At 52.3% G+C, this 22,041-nt stretch overlaps 1 protein-coding gene across 1 annotated transcript; it reads left to right on the top strand.

The window, feature by feature from the left end:
* Nucleotides 1–383: 383 nt before the first annotated feature.
* Nucleotides 384–17,212, top strand: KIF7 (kinesin family member 7). Its single transcript, XM_067696624.1, is given in 20 exon segments — nt 384–516; nt 2,830–3,181; nt 4,453–4,653; nt 5,032–5,425; nt 5,656–6,175; nt 6,679–6,795; nt 7,378–7,605; nt 8,521–8,622; nt 8,624–8,661; nt 9,054–9,169; nt 9,468–9,620; nt 10,879–11,081; nt 12,166–12,363; nt 12,766–12,891; nt 13,085–13,261; nt 14,378–14,593; nt 15,313–15,519; nt 15,685–15,883; nt 15,969–16,115; nt 16,319–17,212. Coding segments are annotated over 19 exon segments (4,044 nt in total). The 5' UTR covers nt 384–516; nt 2,830–2,853; the 3' UTR covers nt 16,693–17,212.
* The last annotated feature ends 4,829 nt before the right edge of the window (nt 17,213–22,041 follow it).

Here is a 22,041-nt window from a genome sequence, read left to right as displayed (position 1 = left end):
CCACTTTAACCGGAGTCTCAGGGTTAGAAAATCCACCCTCCCCTCCCGGAACGAAAATGTCTCCTAGTTAGTTTTCATTCTCTCACTTGTTACAACTTGCATTATAAAACTTAGGCTCCCCGCTCCAGGAGCTGGTGGGCTTCTCCAGCTCGGAGAATCCGGGCGGCCTTGTTGGTCGCTGTGTCCCCAGAATTCGGCGAATAGTGCTCGCGACTCCGGCCGCTGCTGGGTGCCCCCACACGGTGCTGGGGGCCCAGGGATAAGGGGCCCCCGCACTTCAGCCCAGGCCACGCCCAATCCCCCGCCCCTCCTGTCGCCGCCCCGCCCCGTCTGCCGACAGACTCCGCGGCGCCGCGCAGCCCGCGCCGCCGCCCCCGAGCGCCCAGGTGGGCGGAGTTGCGGATGAGGGGCGGGATGTTTTGGTGGGCGGGGGTCCCGGTGACGGCATCCGCGCGCGCCGCGCTGGGGCTCAGAGCCTGACCGTCCCGCGGCGGGACTACGCTCACACCGGAGCGGGTGGGTGTGGGCCGGGGAGGGGTGGCGGTCGAGGACCGGGGTAGGAGGGAGGAGGCGCGCGCCTGGACCGGGTGGCACGGTGTCGGCACGCCTGGGGAGCCCTGACCGAGCACGGGGACCTCCCCCATCCTTGCTTACCAGTCTCCTGGAAGTCCGTGTCTGGGCGGGTGGGAGTCTCCCCTTTCCTAAGTCGGGGGCCTGAGGACGGCCTTATGGGCCTGGCCAGGAGGAGCTAGCGCCCACGCTGCGAGAGTTGGATTCGCATTTGAAATCACTTCTCCGAACTTTCCGCGAGCTCCTATCCCTTGCCTGGCGCTTCTGACTCCGGTTCCCCTACCCCGGGCGCCCGACCGCCCCGGTGTTGTCCGGGCGCCTTCGGTGCGCGGAGCACTGTGCCCCGAGCCGGGGTGCGGAGAAGCCGGGACTGCACGGGTCTGGAAAAGCTTTGGGTGAGGGGTGCGCGAAGGCGCCCACAGTATCGCGTGGCAGTTACCGCTGTGGCCCCAGGGCCGGGCACCCAGCAGGCGCTGATGATTGAATTAACGAAAGAACCGTTACAGCTGCTGAGAGACGTTAAGTAGTGAAAAATAAAGTGCTGTGACCTGGGGGTGGGGGTAGGGAGTGGTGAGGACTGCGATAAGAGAAAGGAGGAAGGAGATGGGGAAGTTTCCTTGGATGAAGATTATTCATCACTATTGGGCAGCTACTAAGCGTCGGACCTTGTGCTGGGTGCTGAAGATGCAGCACGAAGGGGACAGGAGGGTCCCTGCCTCCCAGCTCCCAGATTGGGACGTGGGGGGGGGGGGACGACGGGTAATCTGTCTTTTGCAAGGGAAGGGAGTGGTCAGTGGCTGATGGGAGAACCACAGGGCATTGTGTGTGTGTGTGTGTGTGTGTGTGTGTGTATGTGTATGTGTAGTGGTGGGGGCACAGAGCAGGGGCCCCTCCCTGGCTCCCTGAAGGTGGGACCAGCCTAAGCCTGGAGGGATGAGGAGTCTTGGGCAACACTGAGTGTGCTGCAGGAGGAGAAAGGTGAGGAAAGGTGGGGTATAGGGGGTAGGCAGGGCCCATTAAAAGTTTTTTTTTTCCTGTTAAGGTTTTGAATCTCAAGAGCATTAGGGAGTCTCTTCTGGGGGGAGTTTAAATAGGAGAGTGATGTGAGCGCATTTGCATTTCTGAAAAATGCCCGTGTTGCTGCATAGGAAGGTGCAGGGAGGCTGAGGCCAGTGAGGAGGCTGGTAAATGTCATTCCGTCGAGATGTCGGTGGGCAGGATCAGAGCTTTGGTAATAGGATGGAAAGAAGCAGGTGTACTTGATATTTAGAAGATGGGATTGGCAGTATTTGATGGTGGGGGCTTGGTCTCAAGCGGTACGTGGGCCTCTCACTGTTGTGGCCTCTCCCGTTGAGGAGCACAGGCTCCGGACGCGCAGGCCCAGCGGCCATGGCTCACGGGCCCAGCCACTCCGTGGCATGCGGGATCTTCCCGGACCAGGGCATGAACGCATGTCCCCTGCATCGGCAGGCGGACTCTCAACCACTGCGCCACCAGGGAAGCCCTGCTTTTTTTTTTTTTTTTTAGCATCTTTATTGGAGTATAATTGCTTTACAATGGTGTGTTAGTTTCTGCTGTATAACAAAGTGAATCATTGTATGTGTACATATATCCCCATATCTCCTCCCACCCTCCCTATCCCACCCCTCTAGGTGGCCACAAAGCACTGAGCTGATCTCCCTGTGTTATGCGGCTGCTTCCCACTAGCTATTTTAGATTTGGTAATGTATATATGTCCATGCCACTCTCTCACTTCATCCCAGCTTCTCCTTCCGCCTCCCTGTGTCCTCAAGTCCATTCTCTACATCTGTATCTTTATTCCTGTCCTGTGCTGACTCTTTTTAAGAAGGTGGAGCAGGGGATGTGAGATGACAAAGGCAGAGACTATGGAAAACCCAATAGGTGTTAGGGAAGAGATCCCTGATGTGGTGCTGCTTGTGTGTGTGTCTGTGTGTCTTCCTTCTAGGAGATAGGGTCCCAGGGGAAGGATGCAGCTGGAACACAGAAACCCTTGGATGTCAGGTGGAGGAGTTAGGGCCTTATTTTGCCAGTGATGGGAGCCATGAAATGTTACTGTGTAGGATTTTTATCGTGGCCCTTGCAGCATCTGGGCATTAGGTTGGGGCACGGAGGATGTTCTGAGTTTTGACCACCCTCCCTTTTAATCCTTGCAAGGTCAGGAGCTGCAGGATCTGGCTCCAGGTCACCTGCAAAGTGAGTCCAGGTGCTGATGGCAGGGGCCTCTTCCTCTCTTCGCAGGGCAGGGAACAGCCTTCCCTCAACATGGGGCTGGAGGCCCAGAGGCTGCCAGGGGCTGAGGAGGCCCCAGTGAGGGTGGCCCTTCGAGTCCGCCCATTGCTGCCCAAGGAGCTGCTGCACGGGCACCAGAGCTGCCTGAGGGTGGAGCCGGGGCACGGCCGGGTCACTTTGGGCCGGGACCGCCACTTTGGCTTCCACGTAGTGCTGGACGAGGACGCCGGGCAGGAGGCTGTGTACCAGGCCTGCGTGCAACCCCTCCTCGAGGCTTTTTTTGAGGGCTTCAATGCCACCGTCTTTGCCTACGGTCAGACAGGCTCCGGGAAGACATACACCATGGGGGAGGCCAGTGTGGGTGAGTGACCCTGCTTGAGGCCCCCTTCCCTTGTTGAGGGTCCTCAATGTCTCCTGAATTTCTGCCCCTGCCCTCTTGCTGCCATTCTCTGTTGAAGATGAGGATGCTGGGGGAGGGGGGAGGGGCAGGTTTCCTAAACAGATTTGCAGCCCGGAGTGGGATCAGCTGTGTCAGTGGGCGGGTCGGGCAGGCAGGAAGAGTCCTCGGAGGTGAGTGACCTTCTCAACTCCATAGAGATGGGACCATGCTGTCTGGCTGTGGGGACCTCACGGGGAGGAAGGGCACGGGAAGTTGGCTTGTCTCTGGAGGTTGTTAGGATGGCTGCTGGGGGTCAGGAATCCATGTTCTGGTCAGAGTGGTTGGAAGGGGAACTGTCCTGGAAGAGATATGCTTTGGCTGCTGCATAGCAGGGAAGTAGGCTGGTTCCATGAGGCTCTGGAGCAGAGTTTTGGGAGAGATGCTTTAGGCCAACTGAAGGAACTGCCCCCTTTTAAAGAGCATGAACTGCTTTATCCTAGGTTTTAAAAGTGTACATGTTTGTTGTGGAAAATTAGGAGAATACAGAAAACACATACACAAAATAAAACTTACTTGATAATTGCCTTTCAGAAATCACTCACCCTGTTAGCATTTCAGTCTTTCTGGGTGAAAATTAGTATACGTTAAAAAATGGTATAATAGTGTACCCACTCTTTTGTATCCTGTTTTATTTTTTTAACAGTATATCATGAACATTTCTCTGTATCATTAAATATTCTTCAATCAAAAATTTTAATGGCTGCCTGGCATGCCATTGTGAGTATAAGGTAACTTATTTAACCAGGTCCCCTGTTTGGATGTTAGGATGGACACTTAGGATGTTTACATTTTTATTGAGTTATGAGGAAGAATATGTTCTGAATATCCTCTTATTACTTCCTTGGGATAAATTTAGGAGGTCCTTTAGGTAACTGAGCATAGACTATGGTAATGAGTCTCCAGGAGTAATCAAGCAAAGGGTATCTGACCGCCTGGCAGAGATGTAGTGGAGGGGATGCTTACATCATGAAAGGGATTGGTTGAACCTTGAGAGGTTACTTCCAACTCTGAAATTCTGCCTGACCACCCTGGGGCATGGCCTAGCTCAGGCTGCCCAGCCCATCCTGGCCTCTGCTGCTGCCTTCTCCACACTGGAGCCCCATCCTCCAGCTGCTGCTAGGGGCTTCTGGGCCTTGTGGGTGCCACATCCAGCTGAAAGCATGGTGGCAGGAGGCCCTGCGGTGTCTCCTCAGCCTCTCTTCACGAGGACGAGCAGGGCATCATCCCACGGGCCATGGCTGAGGCCTTTAAGCTGATTGATGAGAATGACCTGCTTGACTGTCTGGTGCACGTGTCCTACCTGGAAGTGTACAAGGAGGAGTTCCGAGACCTGCTGGAGGTGGGCACCGCCAGCCGTGACATCCAGCTTCGGGAAGATGATCGTGGGAATGTTGGTGAGGAACTCCTGGGTCTACCACTGGCTGGGAGCAGGATACCTGGCTTGGGGAGGCTTTACCTGCTTAGGGTGGCTTACCTGTCTGGTGGGGGTACCTCCTAACTGGGAAACCAAGCTCTGGAAAGTTTTGCTTTCGCTTCCCGTCTCTACTGAGTTCAGTATACATTGGTGTGCCCAGAGTGATAGGCATTGAGGTAAGCGTGGGGAAGCTGGAGCCCCCTCAAGCCCCAGCCAGTATGGGCAGGACCCCCTGGGCATGGGGAAGGGAGCCCTGAGTCAGGAAGAGCTTTAGGGGACCAGCCGTGCTCTGCCTGCTCTCCTGGCTGTCAGTCTCAGGCTGCCCCTGCCCCGGGCTCATGGCCTTCTGTGCCCGCAGTGCTGTGTGGAGTGAAGGAGGTCGACGTGGAGGGCCTGGATGAGGTGCTGAGCCTCTTGGAGATGGGCAATGCAGCACGGCACACGGGGGCCACACACCTCAACCACCTCTCCAGCCGCTCACACACTGTGTTCACCGTGACCCTGGAGCAGCGGGGGCGCGCCCCCAGCCGCCTCCCCCGACCTGCTGCGGGCCAGCTGCTCATCTCCAAGTTCCACTTCGTGGACTTGGCAGGCTCAGAGAGGGTGCTCAAGACGGGCAGCACAGGCGAGCGGCTCAAGGAGAGCATCCAGATCAACAGCAGCCTCTTGGCGCTGGGCAACGTCATCAGCGCCCTGGGTGACCCCCAGCGCCGTGGCAGCCACATCCCCTACCGGGACTCCAAGATCACCCGGTGAGCCGCCGATGGCCGCAGGCCCACAGAGAAGGGGCCCCAAGAGCCACGCTAGTCTGTTCTAGCTGCTGTCTGGCCTCTGGGGTTGGGGGGAGGTGACTAGGAGATGGGTCCCCATCAGACGGTTAGAGGTATCCGGCCCATGGGGAAGCATGCCGAGGATCGGACCCTGTTTGGGGTCTGTACCTGGGACGTTGGGGCCCCTAACGCGTCTTGCCTGGCGCCCTCAGGATCCTCAGAGACTCCCTGGGCGGGAATGCCAAGACAGTGATGATCGCTTGCGTCAGCCCTTCCTCCTCGGACTTCGACGAGACTCTCAACACCCTGAACTACGCCAGCCGCGCCCAGAACATCCGCAACCGCGCTACTGTCAACTGGCGGCCTGAGGCCGAGCGGGCACCTGAGGAGGCAGCTGCTGGCCCGCGGGGGCCGCCTAGACACCGCTCGGAGACGCGCATCATCCACCGGGGCCGGCGCGCCCTGGGCCCCACCGCCGCCTCCGCCGCGGCCGCCGCCCGCCTTGGCGCCGAGTGCGCTCGCTACCGGGCCCGCACTGACGCCGCTTACAGCCTCCTGCGCGAGCTACAGGCCGAGCCCGGGCTGCCTGGCGCCGCCGCCCGCAAGGTGCGCGACTGGCTGTGCGCCGTCGAGGGTGAGCGCAGCGCCCTAAGCTCTGCCTCCGGTCCCGACAGCGGCATCGAGAGTGCCTCCGCCGAGGAGCAGGCCATGCAGGGACCCGGCGGACGAAAGGTGGCCAGGGGTCAGGTGTGGCCTAGGGGTGGGGAGGGGATGGGGAAGGAAGAAAGTCTTCATACAGCTAGCTGTGTCCCTGTCCCTTGCTCATTAGCAGAGCACATTCGGGATTCAGAGGCACTTCTGCTGGTGACCTTGATGACTTTCCAATCCTCAGCGTCTCTATCTGTAAAATAGGGATAGCATTAGTATCTACCTCCTGGTGATGTAAGGACTGAAGGTGTCACAAGTGCAGGTGAAGGCTAGTTGTTCCTAATAATAGTGATGTTATTGTTAATGAAAATATGATTAATAATTACAAGAGCTGGCCCAATGGCTTGTGGAGGGGACTGCAGGCCAGGTGGGGTCTCGAGCCCCTGTTGCAGGTGGGGCTTGGAGCAGAGTAGCAAGCCCGGCTAGGGGAACCTCTGGCAGGGCAGGGAGAGGGCTGAGGTGTCTCAGGGACAGGCAGGCTTGTCTTGACAGCTCCTGGCCCTGAAACTTCTCTCCCGGCCCCATAGGAAGATGAGGGGGCACTGCAGCTGCTGGCCCTGCAGAGCCAGGTGGCCCGGCTGGAGGAGGAGAACCGAGACTTTCTGGCTGCGCTGGAGGACGCCATGGAGCAGTACAAGCTGCAGGTGGGGCACCCCCTTCCACAGTGGTGGGGGGGGCACTTCTGCTGGGAGGTGAAACTGAGCTGAGCCTGTCAGGATGAGAGGAAGTTAGCTGTGTGGGTGGGGGGGCGGGTTCTGGCAGGATGGGTAGAGATACGGGGTGCGCAGTATGAGCAAAAGTGTGGAGGTGAGGAACACATTGGTGCGGGTGGGTGTGCAGGATGGTCATGAGGATGGATAGGAAGTGGGACTGGAGGGGTAGCAGAATGAGACTCCAGAGCTGGGCTTTTCCTTTTGTCCCAGGGTAACTGGGTCAGCATTGCTCCTGGCGCCCTCTGGTGGCAGTGAATGGCATGGATATGGAGGGAGTGATAGGATGTGGCAGGGTGGGTGAGTTTGAACCGGAACTGATGCAGTGTGTGTGCGCGTGGGAGGGACACCAAGAGGTGGTCAGAGGTATTTGGCCCTCCTCCATTTTAGCACAGAGAGGGCAGGGTGGCCTCAGACGTGCTCTTCGGTTTCCTGCACTTCTGCCTCTCAGCATCCCTGCACCCTACCTTTCGCACTTCCGCGTTGCCCCATCCGCACTTGGACCGTGTCTTGCAGAGCGACCGTCTTCGTGAGCAGCAGGAGGAGATGGCAGAGCTGCGGCTGCGGCTGGAGCTGGTGCGGCCTGGCTGGGGGGCCCCAGGGCTCTTGCAGGGCTTGCCTCCTGAGTCCTTTATGCCCCGGCCTCACACGGCCCCCCTGGGGGGTGCCCACACCCATGTGCTGGGCATGGTGCCCCCTGCCTGCCTTCCTGGAGATGAAGTTGGCCCTGAGAATTGGGGAGAGGTGAGGAGGTGGCGTGTCTGCTGGGCCTGTTGACCTGGGCAGGCTCTGGCAGGGGAAGGTGATGCTGGGGAATGTGTCCCTCACCCCATGCTTTCATGGGACCATCTATGAGATGCCCCTTTCTGGTGGTTCCTAGAGGAATGGCCAAAATTTGCGTAGGGCTTCTCAGAAGGATCTGGTGCCGTTGAGCATCCCTGGAGTACCTGGGATCGCTCAGAGTGAGGAGGTTATAGAGGGGCTTCTGGCTTCCAGTATGGAGTGGAAAGCTCACATACTTCCAGGGGTGGGGAGCTCATCACCCCCGAGGCCACACCCTCTCCATCTTTGGACGCGTTTCTTTGCAAGTTCACTCTTTCCTGAGCTCTAATCTGCTCCTCAAGCCTGGTCTCTTGTTTCTAGTTCTGTCACTTGGGGCCTTTTGGACAAAGGCTGCTCCTGCATCTGCCTGAGAGCTCTGGGTCATCTCAGCTCTAAAGGCCTGAGGGACTGAGGAGAGGGAGGACGTGGGTTTGGCAGAAGCCTGTTATGCAGCCCCCCTACTCTAGCAGGGCGTTGTTGGTGAGATAAAACTTGGTGCAGATGACCTGTATACGAGACAGAAAGGACCAGTTGTCCCCCGAGGAGTGCCAGGTTTGCTATGGGAGCCGGAGCAGGGTTGGAGAGGGGGAAGAGAAGAGGGGGAGAAGAGGGAGGAGCGAGGGAAGAGGGAGGAAGCTCCTGCTCCGACTTGAGAGTGGAAAGGCTTCCCAGAGGTGTCATTTGAGCTAGATCCTGAAGGTAAAGTAGGGCTGGAAGAGGTAGAGATGTGAGGAGCATGCAAGGTGGGTGTAGGTGGGAGCAAAGACTTGGTGGTGGGAGGTGGCTGATGAAGAATGCCCTAGAAGCTTCCTATCCTGAAACCTGGCATTCCCCTAGCAAGTGACAAATGGCGGGGAGGCTGGAGCCAAGTTGCTGGCAGAGGGAGAGAGGCTGGGAAGTGGCTCTTCAGCTGCATCAGAGGAAGAGGAGGCGGGGGGGGGAGGAGGAGCCACCCCGACGGATCCTGCACCCACGCAGGTGAGTGGGACCCACGGCCCACCTGACAAGGACTGGCTCAGGGCCCCGGCTGGGCAGGAGGAGGATCCCACTGGGGTCTCAGGGTTCCCTCGCCTGCGTCGCCCTGGCCGGCCCTTGGGGGAGAGCAGGCAGGGACTATGGGCTCTGAATCAAGAGTTCTCGCTGGGGTGAGTGTGCTGAGGGGATGGGCCCAGACTTCCTGGTTCTCAACCTCCAAGGTGGCCCTCGGTTCCCCCAGCTGCCCTGCACCCTCTAAGCTCAGCTGCTGGCCTCAGAATTCTGCCAGACTGACATCCTGGGGTAACAGTGACCCTGGTGGCCTCTCTTCCCCTCCTGGGCCCAGGAGGTAGCTGGGCTGGGGAGGGATACAGGCTCCCACTTCTGCCCTCCAGGAATAGGATCAGTAAGGGGAGCCAGAGGATGGGGGCCCGCCCAGGGAGTCCACTCAACAGGAAGGGCCCAGAGCTTCGCCTGGAGGAGCTGGGTGCAACCATTCCGGGGCCCAGAGGTGAGCTGGGTAGGGCACAGAGAGGGTCCTGACCCCTTTTCCCCTTCATGGTCCTGGACTGGCCATCCTGGACAGTCCACACACAACCCCTGGCTGTTGCTGGCCAGGGCATGCCCTCCCCCTCCCCTCCCCTCCCCTCCCCTCCCCCTCCCCTCCCCTCCCCTCCCCTTCCCCTCCCCTCCCCTCCCCCTCCCCTCCCCTCCCCTCCCCTCCCCTCCCCTCCCCTCCCCTCCCCCTCCCCTCCCCCTCCCCCCCACTGTTAGCTGGGACAGCGGCCCTGACAGTCAGCCTATTACAGTGGTTGGTGGGAGCCAGGCCCTGGTTCGGCCCCACCAGGCCCCCACTGCCATGGCCTCTGAGTGGCGGCTGGCCCAAGCCCAGCAGAAGATCCGTGAGCTGGCCATCAACATCCGCATGAAGGAGGAGCTCATAGGCGAGCTGGTCCGCACAGGTGAGGGGGAGGGTTTTTGGGCTGGCCTCCCACCTGAGGGTGGTTAGGAGCGGGGTCCAGGTGGCATAGGTTTGGTAAACCAGCTCAGTTTCTTCCAGATATGTGACCTTGAGCAGGTAGGATAATGCCTCTGTGCTTCAGTTTTCTCCTCTCTGAAATGGAGATAGTAACTGAACCTGCTTTATAGGTTGTTGAAATGAGCTAATTCAAGTGAAGTGCTTAGGCTGGCTTTCAGGAAGCATTAGTTCTTATTATTGGGTTGGCTGAAAAGTTCGTTCGGGTTTTCAAACGAACTTTTTGGCCAACCCAATATTATTATCAATTGCTGTGTGTCAGGTACCACACTGGGCACAGAATCTCCTGGTCCTTGGGAGCAAACAGCGTCCCCAGATCATCTACGTCTACTACTGGTGATACTGGTGAACGAGCAGGGGATGATTTTTGGTGGTGACTAGTTGAGCTTTTTAATTTTAATAGTTATAATTTTATTTATTCCAAAATGCACTGGGAACAATTTCAAATAGACATATGAGAGTCCCTATCACCAGATTTAGCATTTCCAAGCTTTGCTCCCATTTGTTTTATCTCTCCCTTTTTTCTTTGCTGAAATATTTTGAAGCAAATCCAGGACAGCATGTCATTTCATCCCTACACCTTTCAGTATGCCTCTTTTTCAACATTTTAACCAAAATGCCATTAGCACATCTAGCAGAACTCATGCCCTTTCAATGCCCAGAGCAGAAGCAGCTCTACAGCAGTGTCTGTGTGCAGCTCCGGGCTTGTCCACACATTATATTTGCACGTTAGTTCTCTGAAATCTCCCTTCTCTCACCTTTACACAGTCATCCTATAGAATGTTCCAAACTCCAAATGTTCTGGGTTTTGTCTATTAGCTTCCTGTGGTGTCATTTAGCTTGTCCCTCTGTCCTCCATATTTCCTACAAATGGAAGTTAGTTCTAGAGGCTTAGTTGTATGCAGGCTCAAGTTACATATTTACTTTAGCATGTGTTAGTTAAAAGTAAAACAAGTAAACCCGTATTTTCCCTGGGTCACTGCTATGGATAAGGCTAATTTAAAAAATGTGTCAATTTAAAGAAAAATGTTAAGTAAATCACAGTTCTAGGGGTACAGAGTTGTGGCAAAATCCATGTAGGTGCCCAGGGCTGACAGAGGTCTGGAAAAGCTCCCGGGGGAATGAACTACAATGCTCTTCAGGCAGAGGGGCTGTGCTGACACGACCCTCGCCTTTTCTTCCAGGGAAGGCGGCCCAGGCCCTGAACCGCCAGCACAGCCAGCGCATCCGGGAGCTGGAGCAGGAGGCAGAGCGGGTGCGGACTGAGCTGAGTGAAGGCCAGAGGCAGCTGCGGGAGCTTGAGGGCAAGGAGCCCCAGGACGCCAGCGAGTGTTCGCAGCTCCAGGAGTTCCGCAAGAGGGTTGCTGCCGCTCAGAGCCAAGTGCAGGTACTGACCTGTCCGGACCCTGGGGGTGGTGGTTGCTGCCTCCCAGGCTGGGGTTCTGGGATCAAGACATGTGAGCCCTGGAGCCCAAGCTCACTGTGGAACCTGTGGGTGCTCAGGCCCTCGTGCCCCAGCCCCGGCTGGTGGCACTAACGCCCTCCTGGTCTCTCAGGGTGAGGCTGGCATTAGGTAGAAGCTGGCGGTGCTGGGAGTCGGCTCAGGTTTAAACACAGCAGAGGCAGGGAGGTGGGGCCTGCCCGAAGACCATCTAGGAGACCAGTGAGGGTGAGGGGTGGACATCGGGAGAAACCAGCCTTCTCTCCTGCAGCTCCTCCCGCCTCCCTCCATCTGTCTACCCTTCCAGTTCTCCATTTACCCGCCTCTCCAAACCATCATCCCTCTGTCCATCCACCCATCAGTCCATGTGTCTATCTAATCCATCCATCCGATTGTCCTTTTATCAGTTGGTATGACTAACTGTCCGTTTATGTGTCTATTCATTTGTCTTTCTATTCCCCTTGATGGACCCTTGCATTATCTGTCCATCCTGTTTTTTACCTTTATATGATCCCATCATCTGTCTGTCCACCCACCCTGCCATCCATTCTTTGCAGCTGTCCATCCATTATTCATTCCTTCTTTTCTCAGTTCAGGTGTCCAAGAGACCATACAGTAGAGTGATTAAGAGCACAGGTTCTGGAGCCTGTGCTCTTTGTTTGGGTTTGAATCCCAGCTCTGCCATTTACTAGCTATGTGTCTTTGGTCAAGTTTCCTAGCCTCTCTGTGCCTCAGTTTCCTAATCTGTTAAGTAGGAAACCTTTAAAACCTTTTCATCAGATTGTTAGGATCATTTAGTATACTGAGAGCACTTGATGTAGCGCTTAGTACGTAATAAGCATCGTAGTAGCTTGACATTCTTATAATTTTGATATTTTAATTAGTCCGTCATCCATCTGCCTGTTTTCCCTTCTGTCTGTCCCTCTATGTGCCGTTCTTCTGTCCTGCCTGCCCTTGTTGAGTGCCCGGCACCATGCCAGGCTCTCGGCAGCCCCCACGCGTGGCCCAGCAGAGGCTGTGTTGGTCCCAGGTGCTGAAGGAGAAGAAACAGGCGACAGAGCGGCTGGTGTCGCTGTCGGCCCAGAGCGAGAAGCGGCTGCAGGAGCTGGAGAGGAATGTGCAGCTCATGCGGCAGCAGCAGGGGCAGCTGCAAAGGCGGCTTCGTGAGGAGACAGAGCAGAAGCGGCGCCTGGAGACAGAGATGAACAAGCGGCAGCACCGTGTCAAGGTCAGGCGCTTGGGCGGTGGGGTGCCTGTGTCCCAGCCAGGAGGCCAGGCGGGGCACACAGCCAGGGGAGCACTTACAGCCACGTGACCTTATAAAGCGGCTCACTTGGCTTCCCTGAGTTTGATTTTTTACTTGAAAATGAGGAGAGTTATGGGAAACTCAGGGCTAGGGTGAGAATTCAGTAGGATGAATTATATAAGGGGACTGGCATCTTGCAAATGTTTGCTTCTGTTTGCGGGTCCCCAGCGAGACTTGGGGGTGGCGAGGCTGGGGGTTGCTGCACAGGGCTGTCTTGGGAGCAGGGTAGGCACTCCTTTGGGCTTGGGGGATCACCGGCTCTGGGAGGATGCGGGTACCACTCACGGCCCTGCCCACTGAGCTTCTCACCCTGCACATCCCCAGGAGCTGGAGCTGAAGCACGAGCAGCAGCAAAAGATCCTGAAGATCAAGACAGAAGAGATTGCGGCATTTCAGAGGAAGCGGCGCAGCGGCAGCAACGGCTCTGTTGTCAGCCTGGAGCAGCAGCAGGTGGGGCCTGGGCTGAGCCTGCACCCCCAGGGGCACCCACAGCCTGGCTGGGCAGCCTGTCCAGTTGCTAGAGTCCCCGGGGGGTCAGATGGTGGGTACACCATTCTCCCCACCTGACCTGGGTGGCCGCCTGCACCACCCACGCAGCCAGAGGTGAAAGCTGAGTTCCCTCCCCGCCTCCACTGTCCCTCAGAAGATTGAAGAGCAGAAGAAGTGGCTGGACCAGGAGATGGAGAAGGTCCTACAGCAGCGGCGGGCGCTGGAGGAGCTAGGGGAGGAGCTCCACAAGCGGGAGGCCATCCTGGCCAAGAAGGAGGCCCTGATGCAGGAGAAGACGGGGCTGGAGAGCAAGCGCCTGCGGTCCAGCCAGGTGAGGTCCTGCCAGGTGAGGCCCTACCCGATGAGGCCCTGCCATGGGAGGCCCTGCCAGGTGAAGTCCAGCAAGGCGAGAGCCTGCCAGTTGAGTTTCTGCCGGGTGAGGTCCTGCCAGGTGAGATTCCATCAGGTGAGGTCCTTCCAAGTGAGATCTCTCCATTTGATAACACTGCCAGGTGAGTTCTAGACAGGTGCGGTTCTTCTAGGTGATGTCCCTGCCAGGTAAGTTCCAGCCAGGTCAAGCTATATCCTATGGATCTCTCAAGAATTCTAGGGCTTTAGGGTGTCTGTGATGCAGGTGCTGCTGTGTGGATAGAAGAACCTCTCCAAGTATCTATCCCACAATTCATTTTACCTCATTAACCACCTGCTCTGGACTGTGCAGGCAGAACAGGGAACCACAGGTATGGAGAGGTGGTATGGCCAGAGTGGAAGAGCCTTCACTGGCACTGGAGGCAGATGAACCTGGCCCCACCCAGCTCTGCTAGGCTTCATTGCCTCCTCTTGAGCAGGAAGCTTCTGAGCCATACCTTCCTCCTCTGTCAGATGGAATCACAGTGTGGTCATGAGGATCAGAGAAGGCGTATGTCACACACAAAGCCCAGAGCCTGTTCCAGGAGCGGGTGCTCAGGCTAGATGCCCACAGGGTTCCAGACTCACTTCTGCCCTCATGGAGTCCAAGAGGATTCAGCTGGATTATCTGGAACTTCCCTCGGCCACTAGAGCCCTTACTTCCTCCCACATCAGGTTCCCAGAAGGGCCTTTGGGATTTGGCCACTGATTTCCCATAATTCCCATCGCAAGCTGGAGTCACGTCATCGCCGTAACAGGCCACCACCATCCCGCTCTGTTTCTGCCCGGGTTGTTCCCTCCTTGTCAGGACTGCCCTTTCCTCAGCTTGTCTGTATCCTCCTTCCAGGCCGTCTCTGGGGGCCCCTCTTCAGAGGCTCGGGTCCCATAGGTGCCCACTCCCCGGCTTATGCAGAGCTGAGAGTCAGGCCTCCCGTGGAGCAGCACTCCTCAGCATCCTGTGGTGGGGCTGGGCCATCCCTGTCGCCCTGGGGAGGATGGGGCCTGCTTCTTCCCTAATCACTAGCTGTGCCGCCCACAGGCCCTCAACGAGGACATTGTGCGTGTGTCCAGCCGGCTGGAGCACCTGGAGAAGGAGCTCTCCGAGAAGAGCGGGCAGCTGCGGCAGGGCAGCGCCCAGAGCCAGCAGCAGATCCGTGGGGAGATCGACGCCCTGCGCCAGGAGAAGGACGCGCTGCTGAAGCAGCGGCTGGAGATTGACGGCAAGCTGAGGCAGGGCAGCCTGCTGTCGCCTGAGGTGCGCCCTGCGGGCTGGCCCTGGCTGCCTGCTCCACGCTGGGTTGCGGGCCTTGCTGCTTTTGGACACGCACGCGTTCCTCCCGGGTGTTAGCCCACCAAGAACGCACAGAACTGGCCCTCCCCCCCACCGCTCCAGCCCCCATGTCTGGGACACACGGCTGGGGCCTGGCTGCCCTCGGTCCCGCCCAGCTGGACTCTGGACTCGTTCCGCGTCCTGCGGCACGTTGACCTCGTGTATGTATCACGAGCTCACACCTCTCAACTCCCTAACGTGGGATGAGAGTTGGGACCATGTCAGCACACCTCAGCCACACAGGTTTGCCCTCCTGACAGCAGAGAAAGCCCATGTTAAGAGCAGCGGACTTCAGCAGATCCTGGGTGCCTCTGTGGTCCCAGCACGCCTTCCCTCCAGTGCAGGGTCTCCCAAGTGCAGGTCACGCCAGAGGCCATGTGCTCCAGAGGGCAGCCTCTTGGCGAGCCCCAGCCTCCTGTACCCCCCCGGGCTGAGGCTGAGATGGAAGTGTCCCTGTTCCTGCCGTAGTGGCCAGGGGCCCCTCTCTCCATGTGCTGACTCTGCGCTAGGACGAGGGGACATGTATGGGCTGAGTCATGGCTGCGTGTGACTGTTGCAAGCCTGCCCGGGACCTGTTCAGGGAGCGGGCGTTCCGTGGAGCAGGAAGCCAGCGCTCCACCTCCACACGTCCCATGTCCCCGCAGGAGGAGCGGACGCTGTTCCAGCTGGACGAGGCCATCGAGGCCCTGGACGCTGCCATCGAGTACAAGAACGAGGCCATCACGTGCCGCCAGCGGGTGCTGCGGGCCTCGGCCTCCTTGCTGTCCCAGTGCGAGATGAACCTCATGGCCAAGCTCAGCTACCTCTCATCCTCGGAGACCAGAGCCCTACTCTGCAAGTACTTTGACAAGGTGGGTCACTGGCCCATGAGCCCCTGACTCCTCCTCCTGGAACTCAGTGGGAGAAGGTTGATGATGTTGGTGGCTAGTTGGCCAAATACCTGCTGCCCCTGGTTGAGGATCCCCTGGGTGAAGGGAGCCGGCACTGGGGCTGAGCCTGGCTGGGCCTTGGGACAGGTGGTGACGCTCCGAGAGGAGCAGCACCAGCAGCAGATTGCCTTCTCGGAGCTGGAGATGCAGCTGGAGGAGCAGCAGAGGCTGGTCTATTGGCTGGAGGTGGCTCTAGAGCGGCAGCGCCTGGAGATGGACCGCCAGCTGACCCTGCAGCAGAAGGAGCATGAGCAGAACATCCAGCTCCTCCTCCAGCAGAGTCGAGGTGAGGCCCAGGCCTGCCCCAAAGGCCGTGGTAACTGCCGCCTGCCCATAGCCCCTTGCCACCTGTTTCTGCCTTTTCCCTCCAGACCACCTTGGTGAAGGGTTAGCAGACAGCAAGAGGCAGTATGAGACCAGAATTCAGGCTCTGGAGAAGGAGCTGGGCCGCCACATGTGGATCAACCAGGAACTGAAACAGAAGCTCAGTAGTCTGAATGCTGCGGGCCAGAGCAGGGGTAATTGTTATGTGCTGTCACCAAGCTGGCCAATGCCTTGCCCTGACGTCAGGTTTTCTTTGTTTTGGAGAAAGCTTAGAAACCACTCTAACTTCAGCTCTTGGGTCATTTCACATGTTGCTTATTGCACTGGGGCATTGGAAAGCTAGGACTTCAGGAAGGTGCTGCTACTCCATTTCTGACAAGGATGTTGTTATTCCCAGTGACAGGTGGGGAGAAGAGGACCCTGTGCCCGGAGAACAGACAAGCCCCTGGAAGTGAAGATGAGCCCCACCCGGCACCTGAGCCTCTGTGGCAGCCCCCCGTCACTGAGGGTGTGCCCCGCCCCCGTGAGGAGATGCGGGACTTGGTACATGCCCCGTTACCATTGACATGGAAACGCTCGAGCCTGTGCAGCGAGGAGCAGGGTTCCCCTGAGGAGCTACGGCAGCGGGAGGCCGCTGAACCCTTGGTGGGGCGGATGCTACCTGTGGGTGAGATGGGTCTGCCCCGGAACCTCGGGCCCTTGCCCAAGCCCCGGCGGGAACTGCGAAGGACCAGCCCAGGGATGATTGATGTCAGAAAAAACCCCCTGTAGGCTCTTGGGGCAGAGCTGGGCTTGGAGGGAGATTTGGAGCCTGCTGAAAGTTGTGATGTCAATGCTCCCTTCTGTGAAGGAGTCTTTACCTCAAACTCTAAATCAGGTCCTGATTTTTCTAATTGGAGTCAACAAATTTGGGCCACAGCCCAGAACTGTTTAAAAAAGATGCAGATTCCTACCATTCATTTCCTTTAAGCTGCAATACCCAATTGCTACCTTCTGGCTTTTTAAAAAATTTTTATTTCATATTAGAGTATAGGTGATTTACAGTGTTGTGTTAATTTCAGGTGTCCAGCAAAGTGATTCAGTTATACATATACATATATCCATTCTTCTTCAGATTCTTTTCCCATATAGGTTATTACCGATTATTGAGTAGAGTTTCCTGTGCTATATAGTAGGTCCTTGTTGATTATCTGTGTTATATATAGTAGTGTGTATATGTTAATCCCAAACTCCTAATTTATCCCTCCCCTTACCTTTTCCCTTTGGTAACTGTAAATTTGTTTTCAAAGTCTGTGAGTCTGTTTCTGTTTTGTAAATAAGTTCATTTGTATCATTTTTTTAGATTCCACATATAAGTGATATCATATGATATTTGTCTTTGTCTGACTTACTTCACTTAGTATGATAATCTCTAGGCCCATCCATGTTGCTGCAAGTGGCATTATTTCATTTTTTTATGGCTGAGTAATATTCCATCATATATATGTACCATGTCTTTATCCATTCCTCTATCGATGGACATTTAGGTTGCTTCCATGTCTTGGCTATTGTAAACAGTGCTGCAATGAACATTGTGGTGCATGTATCTTTTCAAATTATGATTTTCTCCGGATATATGCCTAGGAGTGGGATTGCTGGATCATATGGTAGCTCTATTTTTAGTTGTTTAAGGAACCTCCATAATGGTTGTGTCAATTTATATTCCCACCAACACTGTAGGAGGGTTCCCTTTTCTCCACACCCTCTCCAGCATTTATTGTTTGTAGACTTTTTGATGATGGCCATTCTGACTGGTGTGAGGTGATACCTCATTGTAGTTTTGATTTTTATTTCTCTGAACATCTTTTCATGTGCGTTTTGGCCATCTGTATGTCTTCTTTGAAGAAATGTCTATTTAGCTGTTCTGCCCATTCTTTGATTGGATTTTTTTTTTTTTTTATATAGAGCTGCATGAGCTGTTAGTATATTTTAGAGATTAATCCGTTGGTGGTCACTTTGTTTGCAAATATTTTCTCCCATTCTGTGGGCTGTCTTTTCATTTTGTTTATGGTTTCCTTTGCTGTGCAAAAGCTTTTAAGTTTAATTAGGTCCCATTTGTTTATTTTTATTTTCATTACTCTGGGAGGTGGATCCAAAAAGATATTGCTGTGACTTATGTCAAAGAGTGTTCTGCCTATGTTTTCCTCTAAGAGTTTTATAGTATCCAATCTTACATTTAGGTCTTTAATCCATTTTGAGTTTATTTTTGTGTATGGTGTTAGAGAATGTTCTAGTTTCATTCTTTTATTAATGTGTGTATCTGTCCAGTTTTCCCAGCACCACTTATTGAAGAGACTGTCTTTTCTACATTGTATGTCCTTTCCTCATTTGTTGTAGATTAATTGACCATAGGTGCATGGGTTTATTTTGGGGTTTTCTATCCTGTTCCATTGATGTATGTGTCTGTTTTTGTGCTAGGACCATACTGTTTTGATTACTGTAGCTTTGTAGTATAGTCTGAAGTCAAAGTGCCTGATTCCTCCATCTCTGTTTTTCAGGATTGCTATGGCTATTTGGGGTCTTTTGTATTTCCATACAAATTAAAAAAATTTTTGTTCTAGTTCTTTGAAAAATGCCATAGGTAATTTGATAGGGATTGCACTGAATCTGTAGATTGCCTTGGGTAGTATAGTCATTTTGACAGTGTTGATTCTTCCAATCCAAGAACATGGTATATCTTTCCAACTGTTTGTGTCATCTTCAATTTCTTTCATCAGCATCTTATAGTTTTCAGAGTACAGGTCTTTTGCCTCCTTAGGTAGGTTTATTCCTGGGTATTTTATTCTTTTTGTTGCAATGGTGAATGGAATTGTTTCCTTAATTTCTCTTTCTGATCTTTCATTGTTAATATATAGGAATGCAAGAGATTTCTGTGCATTAATTTTGTATCCTGCAACCTTACTGAATTCATTGATGAGCTCTAGTAGTTTTCTGGCAGTATCTTTAGGATTTTCTATGTATAGTATCATGTCATCTGCAAACAGTGACAGTTTTAGTTCTTTTCCAATTTGGGTTCCTTTTATTTCTTTTTTTTCTCTGATTGCTGAGGCTAGGACTTCCAAAGCTATGTTGAATAAAAGTGGCAAGAGTGGAGATCCTTGTCTTGTTCCTGATCTTAGTGGAAATGCTTTCAGCTTTTCACCATTGAGAATGATGTCAGCTGTGTGTCTGTCATATGTCATATTTTAATTCTTTATTATGTTGGGATAAGTTCCCTCTAGGCCCACTTTCTGGAGAGTTTTTTTTATCATAAATGGGTGTTGAATTTTGTCAAAAGCTTTTTCTACATCTACTGAGATGATCATATGGGTTTTATTCTTCAGTTTGTTCATGTGGTGTATCACACTGAGTGATTTGCAGATATGGAAAAGTCCTTGCATCCCTGGGATATATCTTACTTGATAATGGTGTATCATCCTTTTAATGTATTGTTGGATTCTGTTTGCTAGTATTTTGTTGAAGATTTTTTTTTTATCATCAGTGATATTGGCCTGTAATTTTCTTTTTTTGTGGTATCTTTGTCTGGTTTTGGTATCAGGGTGATCGTGGCCATATAGAATGAGTTTGGGAGTGTTCCTTCCTCTGCAGTTTTTTGGAATAGTTTCAGAAGGATAGGTGTTAACTCTTCTTTAAATGTTTGATAGAATTCACCTGTGAAACCATCTGGTCCTGGACTTTTGTTTGTTGGAAGTTTTTAAATCACAGTTTCAATTTCAGTACTTGTGACTGGTCTGTTTATATTTTCTATTTATTCCTGGTTCAGTCTTAGAAGGTTGTACCTTTCTAAGACGTTGTCCATTTCTTCTAGAGTGTCCATTTAATTGGCATATAGTTGCTTGTAGTAGTCTCTTATGGTCCTTTGTATTTCAGTGGTGTCAGTTGTAACTTCTTTTTCGTTTCTAATTTTATTGATTTGAACCCTCTCCCTTTTTTTTCTGATGAGTCTGGCTAAAGTTTTATCAATTTTGCCTGTCTTTTCAAAGAATGAACTTTTAGTTTTATTGATCTTTTCTATTGTTTTCTTTGTTTCTATTTCATTTACTTCTGCTCTGATTGTTATGATTTCTTTCCTTTTACTAACTTTGGGTTTTACTTGTTCTTCTTTCTCTAGTTGCTTTAGGTATAAGGTTGGGTTGTTTGAGAATTTTTTGTTTCCTGAGGTAAGATAGCATTGCTATAAACTTCTCTCTTAGAACTGTTTTTGCTGTGTCCCATAGGTTTTTGATCATCGTGTTTTTGTTGTCATTTGTCTCTAAGTATTTTTTGATTTCTTCAGTGATCCATTGGTCGTTTAGTAACATATTGTTTAGCTCCATATGTTTGCACTTTTTTACAGGTTTTTTTTTTTCCTGTAATTGATTTCTAATCTCAGTGTTGTGGTTGGAGAAGATGCTTGATACGATTTCAATTTTCTTAAATTTATGGAGGCTTGCTTTGTGGCCCAGCATATGATCTATCCTGGAGAATGTTCCATGCATACTTGAGAAGAATGTGTATTCTGCTGCTTCCAGATGGAATGTTCTGTAAATATCAATTAAGCCCATCAGGTCTAACGTGTCCTTTAAGGCCTGTTTCCTTACTAATTTTCTGTTTGGGTGATAATGTCCATTGATGTAAATGGTGTGTTAAAGTCCCCCACTACTGTTGAGTTAATGTCAATTCCTCCTTTTATGGCTGTTAGCATTTGCCTTATATGTTGAGGTGCTTCTATTTTGTAGGCATATATATTTATAATTGTTATATCTTCTTGGATTGATCCCTTGATCATTATGTAGTGTCCTTCTTTGTCTCTTGTAACAGTATTTATTTTAAAGTCTATTTTGTCTGAGTATTGCTACTCCAGTTTTCTTTTGATTTCCATTTGTATGGAATACCTTTTTCCATCCCCTCACTTTCAGTCTTTATCTGTCCCTAGATCTGAAGTGGGTCTCTTGTAGACAGCATATATATGGGTCTTGTTTTTGTATCCATTCAGCCAGTCTATGCCTTTTGGTTGGCTCATTTAATCCATTTACATTTAAGGAAATTATCAATATGTATGTTCTTATTGCCATCATGTTTTGGATTTGTTTTTGTAGGTCTTTTTTCTTCCCTTCCTCTTTTGTTCTCTTGTGATTTGATGACTATCTTTAGTGTTGTGTTTGGATTGCTTTTTCTTTTTGTCTGTGTATCTATTGTAGATTTTTGGTTTGCGGTTACTGTGAGGTTTTGATATAGCGGTCTATATATATACAAGATTGTTTTTAGTTGCTGGTCTCTTAATTTCAAATGCTTTTCCAATATCCTGCATTTATATTCTCCTCACAATGATGGTTTTGATATCATATTTGTGTGTGGATGATTTTCTACCTTTTCAGTGTATTTGTCTTTACTGGTGAGCTTTCCCATTTGTAATTTTCTTGTTTCTAGTTGTGGCCTTCTTTTCTGCCTCAGTAAGTTCCTTTAGCATTTGTTGTAAAGCTGGTTTGGTGGTGCTGAATTCTGTTAGCTTTTGCTTGTCTGTAAAGCTTTTCATTTCTCCGTCAAATCTGAACAAGAGCCTTACTGGGTAGAGTTAGAGTATTTTTGGTTGTAGGTTTTTCCCTTTCATCACTTTAAATAAATTATGCCACTTCCTTGTGGCCTGCAGAGTTTCTGCTGAAAAATCAGCTGAAACTCCCTTGCATGTTATTTGTTGCTTTTCTCTTGTTGCTTTTAATATTTTCTGTTTTTCATTTATGTCAGTTTGATTAATATGTGTCTCAGTGTGTTCCTGCTTGGGTTTATCCTGTATGGGACTGTCTGTGCTTCCTGGACTTGAGTGTTTCCTTTCCCAAGTTAGGGAAGTTTTCGGCTATTATCTCTGCAAATATTTTCTCAGACCCCTTTTCTCTTCTTCTGGGACCACTATAATGCAAATGTTGGTGCATTTAATGTTGTCCCAGGCTCTGAGACTGTCCTCATTTCTTTTCATTCTTCTTTCTTTATTCTCTTTCACAGCAGTAATTTCCACTAATCTGTCTTCCAGCTCACTTATTCGTTCTTCTGTCTCATTCTGTTATTGATTCCTTCTAGTGTATTTTTCGTTTCAGTTATTGTTCA

Source organism: Pseudorca crassidens, chromosome 1, assembly GCF_039906515.1.
Source record: "Pseudorca crassidens isolate mPseCra1 chromosome 1, mPseCra1.hap1, whole genome shotgun sequence".
In the NCBI taxonomy this organism is placed as follows: Eukaryota; Metazoa; Chordata; class Mammalia; order Artiodactyla; family Delphinidae; genus Pseudorca; species Pseudorca crassidens.
The sequence above is the reverse complement of the archived record's forward strand: the minus strand, read 5'-3'. Positions and strand labels throughout refer to the sequence as shown.